Here is a 10,724-nt window from a genome sequence, read left to right on the forward strand (position 1 = left end):
ACCAGCAACAGCGGCGATAGAGAAAGAGAAGGCGGCCCTGGGGCTCTCAGTGAGACCGAAAGAACAACGGAAGACGAACAAAGACCAATTAGACTCCTACAATGGAACATACGAGGACTCTCAGGAAATAAACATATGCTAACAGCAGAAATGAGGAAACTAAATATTGACGTGGTACTCCTACAAGAAACTATGATAAGGAATGGGACTTTCAGGACACTCAGGGGATATACTGAGTACCACAATCCGGCAGAGGAAGGTGCTACAAATGGTACATCCATACTCGTTAAAAATACAATTCCCAGCAAGAAAATAGAGAACCCAGTGGACTGTGGAGAAGGAGTGGAAGTGCTGGCAGTCTCCATCACCCTAAAGGACACACAATTTCTTATATACAACATATATAACAAGCCTGGCAACACCAACATCGACACAACAGAACTGCTTGCACTCTGTGCCACAGAAAATATTTTCATAGGAGGAGACTTCAACGCCCACCACACAACTCTTGGATCTAAGAAAAACAATAGGATCGGCCACCATATCGCAGAAACTTTACACAACATCCCAGAAGCCAAACTCCTCAATACACAAGATCCAACTCACATTGCAGGAATGCCACGAAGGAAGTCAATAAAGGAAGCTGAAGGAAGACAAAGTTGACTACAGACGAAATAGACGAACGATTCAGCAGAGGCAAGATTGCCAAGATGGCACTTTTCATTAGATATATAATTTGGGTTTGATCTCTAACAAATTTTTGTAATATTATAGTTATAGCTAGGCTATATCACGTGTTTAAACTAAAGATGATTAAAGTGTAATTGAGAACCAAGTGAAGTCGATTACATTATTATTTTTAATCTAGCGCATTATTAGCGGTGTAATTCCAATGTTCTGCTATTGACAACCCTGCATGCGCTCAGCTGATCAAAGACTGTAAACAGATTCGTGTGTGTTTTCAGAATATCGTCTACTTTTGTTTGTTTTCTAATCCAGAAAGCTTGTTTCCTATCTCTTCGAGTTATCCCCAACATTACCCTCTCCATTCCTCTTTGGGAACAAGGTATAAACAACCATATTACATTTTATCAATAAATGTAAGATGAAACATATCATCACTCTATGAGCATTGTTCATTTTCGTTACTGGTAGCCTAACAGTTCCTTTTTCCAAGATTATACATCATGGGATGATGTACAACCTGCATATGCCAAATATGTCTCGCTGATGAAAACCAATCCCATAGAATCTTATGTAAGAGATGAGTTCAAGATTTGGCAGAGACATTGGTCATCATGTGAGAAAAAAACAACAACAGCAGTGGCAACAATCAACGAGTGTAAGGGTATGGAAGGGGTGTTTCCCAATATGATGACTCTACTAACTCTCTTGGCCACACTTCCTGTGTCAACTTGTGAGGCAGAGAGGATGTTCAACAAGGTTGACCGTACGTGCTCTGCTATCAGAAGCACAATGTCTGAAGAGAGATTGGAGGCTCTAGTTCTGCTTCAAACTCACCGAACTCGTCTTCCTTCTACAGAAGCAGTAATAGACAGATTTTCCATGTCTGCTCAAAGGAAATTAGCATTTACTTTATAGAGGCTTCATGAGTGATGACACCCAAATTCATTGCTGACTTGTTGCTCATAAAATTTATTGTATATATTTGCTTTGAAGTCCAGATTCTAGAAGAGATTTTGATTTAATTTCAGTTTGGTTTGGTTGTGTTAATAAGGAGAAAGGAAACTCTATGTTACAATTCTAGTCCATTTTCAATGTAGTTCATTTTATAATAACTAGAGAAAAGTAGAAAACCAAGATCTATTTAATCCTTGAAATTATATAATAACTAGGGAAAGTCATGATATATCTAGTCTTTGAAAGTATAAAACTTGCAAGTAAAATGATTATTTATTTCTTAAATGTACATTGATTATGATTGATATTTATTTCTATAAATATTTTGAATTAGAAAGTATTTTATTTGACCTATTGCAATTTTCTTGTGAACAAATACTAAATGACATTTCTAAATAGCAAAAAAATTATTGTTGAAACACAGGATTTTTTCTGAGAACCATTGCTCAGGTGGCTCCAAAAAACACATAAAATAGCTCAAAATCTCAAAATTTTCTCAGGGGGGCTGGGAACCCCCCAGCTGATAGGCTCGCTTCGCCAATTCCTCTCGCTAGAAAAAAAACGCCCCTATCCTCATTGGCCCCCCCCAGAAAACCTCTCTAGATCCGCCTATGTTGCAGGAGGAGTGCTGGACCTCTCCATCACAAACAACATGCTTTATACACAAGCAAGCTGGTCGCTGCACCCTCACCTAGCAAGCGATCACTTCGCAACTCTCACAACCATCTACATTCCCCAACTGAGACAGCCTCCCAGAGAAGCAAAATGGAACCTAAAAAGAGCAAACTGGCCTCTCTACAGAGAACGCATACATTACTACCTCAGCACACTGCCACAAGAAAATACACTCGCCGACAGAGAACACAGACTCACCAAAGCCATACACAAGGCGGCGAACGACACAATACCAAAGACCAAACCACCCATCAACAACTTCAAAGATCGCTGGTATTACAATAAAGACGTCAAAGAATATAACCACAGAATAAACCAAGCAAGGAAATTACACAGGAGACATAACACAGACACCACCAAAGAACTCCTCAGAGCCGCGATCCAAATTGCAAAGGACGCAACCAAAGACATACAAAAGGAAAAATGGTTGAACTGGTGTGGCTCCATAGGCCAAAATACGAAATTAGATGACATGTGGCGGGATGTAAAGCTTGCATCCGGGAAACTCTCTTCAAGACTTCCCATTCATCCAGAGCCTACATCAGAAGCCAACAGACTTATGTGGACAGAAGCAGCAGCGCACAACTACCACAAGAAACACGTAACACACTCAACCAGCTTAACACAACAAGACAAACCACTATTGACAGAGCATGTAATACAGTAACCGGCACCGACACACCCTTCACTCTACACGAACTCACCAACTGCCTTAAGAAACAAGACACCGCAGCTGGAGCCGACAAGATAACCTACAGAATGATCAGCGAGGGAGGCCCAGCTATGCATCACGAGCTTCTTGAAATTATTAACCAATCCTTCGAGGAAGGCAGACTCCCTCCAGCCTGGAAGACAGCAATTATAGCACCTATCCCCAAACCGAAAGAACCAGGAAAAACCAGACCGATCTCCCTACTCAGCTGCCTGGGCAAGACCATGGAAAGAATGGTCCTAAACAGACTGAAATGGATCGTAGGAGACCTACACAAAAACATCTATGCCTATACAGATAACAGGGGCACGAAAGACTGTCTTATGGAAATGATCCATTCCACCTACAACAAAAAAGCAATCATCACCTTTATGGATCTTGAAAAGGCATTCGAAACAGCTAACGCCTCTGCAATTCTAGAAGCTCTCACACGGAAAGGAGTGGAAGGAAAACTACTGAGTTGGACGGCTGACTTCCTGCACGAAAGACAAGCTAAAGTCAGATATCAGGGAGCTCAATCAGCAACAAAGAAATTTGAAAACGGCACCCCACAAGGAAGTATACTCAGCCCTTTTCTCTTTAATATACTTGTAGAGAACATAGCCTCCCTAAACATCGGCGGAACCAAGTACGCAGATGACATTGCAATCATTTCTACCGGCAGCAGGTATGAAAGGAGGGCAAGGGAGGCCGCAACAGCAGTAGATAATACATGCAAGAAGCTTGGCCTCAAGATTAATACCAATAAAACTCGAGCAATGCATATAGGCACAAGAACCATACTAGCACCAATCACCATCCGGAACGAGCCAATAGACTGGACCTTGTGTCACACATACCTGGGGGTCTGTATTGACACAAGGCTCAGTTTCAACGCCTACACAAATTCACTAAAAGAAAGGATAAATGCAAGGATCAGAATAATGAGAGGGATAACAGGCACCGAAGGAGGAGCAACACCACAAGTCCTGAGACTGTACTACATCCAAGCAGTCAGGTCTGTAATTGAATATGGAGCACCCTGCCTAGCTCTTGCCTCCCCTGCCAACCTTAAAACCTTGAAGGTGCTGCAAAACAATGCCCTCCGGATAATAACAGGCGCACCAAAATGGACAAAAGTATGCACTCTCCAGGCTGAAACAAAAATACCGCCAATCACGACGAGACTTTACTCAACAAATGCCAGTCACCTAGCTAAGTTCATTCGCCAAAAGAATCTTGAACCACTCAATAGCATAAAACAAGCTCTCGCACAAGACAGACAGCTCTTCCACAAATCTACATGGGCAACAACCATAATAGTCCATGAGCCAAAACCCAAAATTAGGGGTTCGGGTACCAAAAAGGTGAACAGATCCAACATGGATTTTCTGTTAGACTGACATCTGAAGTGTCCGAAATCACTTGATGGACTTCTCAGACTGGTAGCTTAATGCCTGTATGGAGGCCATCTTTAAGAATGGTTGACGTTTTGGGGGAAAAAATCAAGACATCATTAAAAGGACTGTGACTACTTACAGAAATGTTACAGAAAGGTCTAACATAGTTCATTGGATTTGTAATGAAATTCCACGTATTTTCATGTACAATTTTCTATATTATACTTTGTAATTAGATCAGAAATAACACAAATGAAAGTAAAAATTAGGCATTTTCTACATTTTTTCAGCATAGACTTAGCAAAGTTTTCATAACTCCTTTTTAAAGCAACACTGGACAAAGTTTCACCTTTGGGCATCTGTTTCACATCCTAAGCTATCTGTATAATAGCTTGTTTGTGTTATTAATGCATTCTCCGAATTCCAGAAATCGTATTAACGAGATAGCGTATTTTCGGCAAATATTCAAGCTTAGTAACAAGCCAATATACACTTCATATAAAACGCATATTTTCTATCTATCTATCTATGTATCTATTAATATGCCTGTGATGTAATTGAAACTGTCTTTATTTCAGATTGCTAAGATCCAACATGGCGGAGCAATCAATGAAGAGAAAAAGACCTAACCCTGATATTGGTACCTGCGCAATATGTGGGAAGGACTCACCTTTGGATAAGCTTATACTGCCAAAGGACAGTGACTCCTGGCAAACACTTTATCAAGCAGCACTGACAAGAAACGTCGACTCTATCATCAAACTGTACGTGGACGACAAGACGATTCCAAACATACTGTATCACCGAGAATGTCGGTCTGACTTCACGCACAAGAAACATCTGGCAAAATATCAGAAGTCTGTGGAGGTGTCTGTTGAGCCTACGCAGTCGGAAACAAGACACTCCCAACGCCGTGTCCCTGCTCAAACCTCAACAGTATATGACCCAATCTGTATATTCTGCCAACGGGTATCCAAGTATGTCAAGGGTACCAAAACCAGGGAGCCTCTAACCCAAGCTGTAGACCTAAGAGCCGACCAAAGGATTCGAGATGTCGCAACCCATCAATGTGATGATAGGATACTCTCTGTTGTGTCGAGAGATATCGTGGCTGCTGAGGCCCATTATCACGTGACCTGTTACAAGCTGTACACCCGTGGGCCACATTCTTCACCTGAATCGACAGAAAGAACCAAAGATCTTTATTCTGAGGAAGAGAAAACAGCGCTTGATTTCCTCTTCCATTACATCCGAACTGACATCTTTTTAAATCCGCGAATAGTTCCTCTAGCTGACATCACGGCGAAACTTGTAACCTTTCTAGTTGAGAAGGGGCTGCATCCAAAAGACTCCACAAAAAAGCACCTCCGCAGAAGATTAGAACTGGAATTTGGGGAATCTTTGCATTTTTTCACTCTATGCAACAGGGTGTATGTCAGGCCACAAAACCTTTCCATAGACTCAATTGCAACAGATTTCCTGATTCTTCAAAATAAATTTGAAGCATACATGAAAAGCAAAGATACTGAACATCTGCTCATGAAGGTAGCTCTGCTCCTGAGAGAAGATATCAAATGTTCTACCAATGAGCAATCTTGGCCACCACAACCGGATGAGCTGACAAATGCTTACGTCAAAATTCCTGAAAATCTCAAGATATTCTTAAATGTACTTCTTGGTGGTGACCAGGTGAATGTATCGGATCGAACCACTAGAATCTCATGGTCTTTGGGTATGGACATAATCAATGCTGTCACGAATGCTGTAGTTGTGACACCAAAGCATCTACTTTTACCATGGGCAATCAAGACACTAACCGGTAACACTGAACTCATAAGGACATTGAATCGACTAGGACATTCCTGTTCATACTCAAAGTTGGAGGAGATAGACACAGCTCTGTGTATTGAGAAGCTGAATGTGGCTGATGGCAAGCCGCACCTTCCGGCAGGAGTACACCCTTGTATTCCAACTGTTTTGGGTTTTGACAATATCGACAGGCTTGAGGAAACGCTGAGTGGAGCTGGGACCTCACATCGTGTTAATGGCATAATTATCCAGCCAACAGTGTCTTCCTGTGCGATGCAAAGAGGGACTCCAACAGTCAACAAAAGAGACAAAAGGCGTACCATCACATGCCCTGATGATCACCTCCCAGTGTATGTATCAGCTAAGAGAGAAGGTCCGCTGCCTTTGAAATCGCCCAAATTTTCCAAGCCTCTTGTAGATGCAACTGCTGATGCTCAGCGGGCTAACCACCTGTGGGTAATAACACGTTTGCATTATTTTTTACATCAAAAGACAGCTTCGTGGACAGGGTTCAACATCCAAACAAGAGATAACACAGTAGTGAAGCCTGACAGGGTTGGCTATCTGCCGACAATAAATGCACCGGCCACAGAGCTGTCAACAGTCCATGAGATTCTTTGTCAATCAGAGTTAACCAGGCAGCAGTTGCAAGTGGGAAAAGTTGCCGTTGTAATGGATCAAGCGTTGTATGCAAAGGCAACAGAGGTGGCATGGAAACAGAAATCGAAATTTGAGAACCTTGTACTAATGATGGGTAATTTTCACATCATCTGCAACTTGTTGTCAATCATTGGGAAAATGTTCCGTGATGCTGGACTTCGTGATTTGGCTGTTCAGTCAGGTGTTATTGCTGAAGGGTCAATAGACAAAGTGTTAGATGGAAGACAGTACAACAGGGGTGTTCGTTTACACAAGCTCACTTATGAAGCAATGATGCGACTTATCTGGTGTGGCTTTCTAGACTGGACAGAAATGGACAACCCAAGGAACACCATGATCCTCAACAAAGCCGTTAACTGTGTGAAGGAGCTTCAGAATAACCCATGTGCAGCACAGCTACAGAGGTGTCTAGATAATGAATCCTGTCAGAAAATCCTTAACCTGTTCAAATTATACCTGGAGCTTCAGCGACATGATGGTGGTCAGTTAGCGGCATTCTGGATGATGTACATTGATCTTGTAGAAATATTACTAGGGTTGATCCGTGCAGACCGTGAAGGAGACTGGCATCTACACATCGCATGCATCAGGCACATGATTCCATGGTGTTTTGCAATGGACAAAACCAATTATGCCAGGTATTTGCCAGTCTACTACTTGCAGATGTCCCACCTAAATGAGACAAGTCCAGAATTGCACAAATATTTTGTGAATGGAGGCTTTTCAGTGCAGGTGGGGGACGCAAATCCCTTTGGAAGAATTGCAGTGGATCAGACACTTGAAGAAACCGTAAACAGAGACACACAAACTGCTGGTGGGACAAAGGGTTTCAGCCTGAAACTCAGGGCGGTCTCTCGGTATTATCTCACAGCTGAATACAGAGCAGAAGCTTTGCGGAGACTACATGGTATTGTGTCAATAAAAAGCCCAGGACTTGGACACAGAGACCTCCAAAGATCCCGTATCGAGAAAGACGAGGAAGACGTTAAATCCATTGTTGAAATCTTGGATGGCAACTGGACTAATCCATTCAGCAATGACCCAACTGATCTTGTGAATATCTCCACCGGTGCTGTTCCACCACCTGATGTCTGTATGGACCTTCTGACAGCACGAGAGAAAGGTGAGAAGGCCTATGGTTTGCGTGCAACGAAGCTAGAAGAGGGTGTTGGATTCTATGAGTCTATTCCAAAACTGAAGCTGAAAACATTTAGCAACTTGCACAAAGTTGCTTCCAGCAAGGGTACCAATAGAGAAATAGTATTGAAAGCAGACAACAAGGTCTTCGGACACATGCTCCTTATTGCCCAAACCAGGAAACTTGACTTGCAAGAGGTCTTATGTTATCCCCTTGGATCGAAACCCTGGTCACTTGCTAACGCGGATGGAACGCTCAAGAAAACTGACAAGGCATCATTAAGCAGACATATTGAGAAACAAAGCATAAAGATCGACATTCCAACTGGCAAGCGAGCAACTGTGGTGGATGCAATGGCAATAGTGCAGAAAGTTCATGGTGAGAACCTGACATTTGATGAGCTTTCTCAAACTGTCCTTAAGCAAATTCTCACTGATGGCCATGGAAGTGAACGTATCGATGTAGTCTTTGATGTGTATGTAAAACAGTCTATCAAAACTGCTGAAAGAGTGAACCGTGGATCAAAAGAAGGCATTGTGTTCAACTGCATAAAGGGAGGACATCATATAAAAAACTGGAGGCGCCTATTGTCTAGTACAGAGACCAAGACTAGGCTGACAGAATTTCTGGCCGAAAACTGGAAGGCAGAAAAGAATAGAGACCAACTTGGGTCTGTAACGCTCATTGTCACATCTGGTGAAAAGAGTTTCAAGATCACAAAGGCAGAAGTTACAGAGGTGCAGGAACTTGCATCTTCGCATGAGGAGGCTGATACACGGTTGATGATTCATACTAGGCATGCCGCACAAACTTATCCAGAGGTGATCGTCATTTCAGAGGATACAGATGTTTTTGTTATTCTCCTTGGGGTGCACTCAGAGATGGGAAGTCATTCGAAGTTTATATTACGGAGAGGCAAGGGCAATAAGATCCGACTCATCGATGTCACCAGGCTTGCTGCAGTGCTTGGTAAGGATGTGTGCAGGTCCCTAATCGGACTCCATGCTTGGACTGGCTGTGACACAGTTAGTTCCTTTGCTGGACAGGGGAAAGTCAAAGCGCTTGCCTTGGTACAAAAGGAAAACAAATTTAAGGTGGCTTTTGGAGACCTCGGCCGGGAGTGGCGCGTGACAGAAGAACTGTTCGATATAATTCAAGAGTTTACGTGCAGGCTTTACTGCCGCAACACCAGTGTCTCAAAGGTTAATGCACTGAGGTATGACATATTTCAGGCAAAAAAGGGTGACGTGGTTTCTGGCCAGTTACCACCATGTGAAGATGCACTTCGACAGCACACCTATCGAGCTAATTATCAATCCGCGATATGGAGAAGATGTCTAAAAAATCAGCCTTCTGTACCAAGCCCAACAGATGGTCATGGATGGAACATGACTGATGGCGACATAGCAATTACGTGGTACACCGGAGCTGCAGCACCAAATGCTATTCTCGCTTTACTGGTCTGCAAGTGTTCCCGCTCCTGTGGCAGTGACTGTCCATGTGTTCTAAATGGCCTACAGTGCACACCTGCTTGCAAGCTACAGAACTGCAGTAATTTGCAAGATGATGATGATGATGAACCAGGAGGAGCAAAATCAGGATTTGAACGACAGTGAAACTGAAGATGAGGACTAAAACTTAAAAGACCAAAAGAAGCACAGGTTCCCAAGACACTTACAGCGGAGGACTATACCTGGTGTCGCCGTGAGCTACTGCTAACTTATACATGATTGATAGATGATCTTGATTTCAAAGCAAAGCAAATGTATCCACATTTTGTTGTCACTTTTATTTTATGTTTTAATTTTGATTTTTCAGCAAGTTATCTGGACGTTTGACTGCGAGCTACTCATAACTTGTATTTATTGCTCAAATGATAGGTTTCATTTTGCTATTTGTAATATACTGATAATGCTATTAGAACTCAAGTAAAGTATTGTAAATATAGCCTGGAATGTGCTACAGATGCCCAAAGGTGAAAAATTGTCTAATGTTGCTTTAAAAAGGAGTTATGAAAAACTTTGCTAAGTCTATGTTGAAAAAATGTAGAAAATGCCTAATTTTTACGTTCATTTTGTTTTCTGATCTAATTACAAAGTATAATATAGAAAATTGTACATGAAAATACGTGGAATTTCATTACAAATCCAATGAACTATGTTAGACCTTTCTGTAACATTTCTGTAAGTAGTCACAGTCCTTTTAATGATGTCTCGATTTTTTCCCCCAAAACGTCAACCATTCTTAAAGATGGCCTCCATACAGGCATTAAGCTACCAGTCTGAGAAGTCCATCAAGTGATTTCGGACACTTCAGATGTCAGTCTAACAGAAAATCCATGTTGGATCTGTTCACCTTTTTGGTACCCGTTTCCGACCTGGCTCATGGACTATAAGTGACACACTGAAACATATAGATGCCCAAAAATACATCACACAACTCCAACAAGACAAACAACACGAAGAATACAGGAAATCACCGCCCTGGAGTGTAGCCCAATTCAAGACAAGCGTGACCCCCCTACCACTTGCCAAAGGACACATGGATGAAACAACACTAAAAAGAGCAGCTCAAGAAGCTCTACAAACAGCCCCGGTAGTAAACTCTGACGTCTACTACACGGACGGCTCCGTGGACCCATACACCAAGCGTGCTGCGGCAGCCTATGTCTCACAGAACGTTACAGCGTTCTTCAGGCTTCCTGATGGAG

General features: G+C 42.3%; 1 protein-coding gene across 2 annotated transcripts; it reads left to right on the top strand.

Moving 5' to 3' along the window:
* The first annotated feature begins 4,332 nt into the window (after positions 1-4,332).
* Positions 4,333-10,068, top strand: LOC123511357. 2 transcript variants are annotated; one of them, XM_045267167.1, is made up of 2 exons: positions 4,333-6,190; positions 9,626-10,068. In XM_045267167.1, the coding sequence occupies exons 1-2, from the start codon at positions 5,002-5,004 to the stop codon at positions 9,628-9,630; spliced, it is 1,194 nt and encodes a 397-aa protein (XP_045123102.1). In that variant the 5' UTR covers positions 4,333-5,001; the 3' UTR covers positions 9,631-10,068. The 2 variants fall into 2 exon arrangements, with proteins under 2 accessions (XP_045123102.1, XP_045123104.1); XM_045267169.1 differs by lacking the exon at positions 9,626-10,068 and adding an exon at positions 8,959-9,587 and having other exon boundaries at positions 4,333-6,085.
* The last annotated feature ends 656 nt before the right edge of the window (positions 10,069-10,724 follow it).

Source organism: Portunus trituberculatus, chromosome 31, assembly GCF_017591435.1.
Source record: "Portunus trituberculatus isolate SZX2019 chromosome 31, ASM1759143v1, whole genome shotgun sequence".
Lineage (NCBI taxonomy): Eukaryota > Metazoa > Arthropoda > Malacostraca > Decapoda > Portunidae > Portunus > Portunus trituberculatus.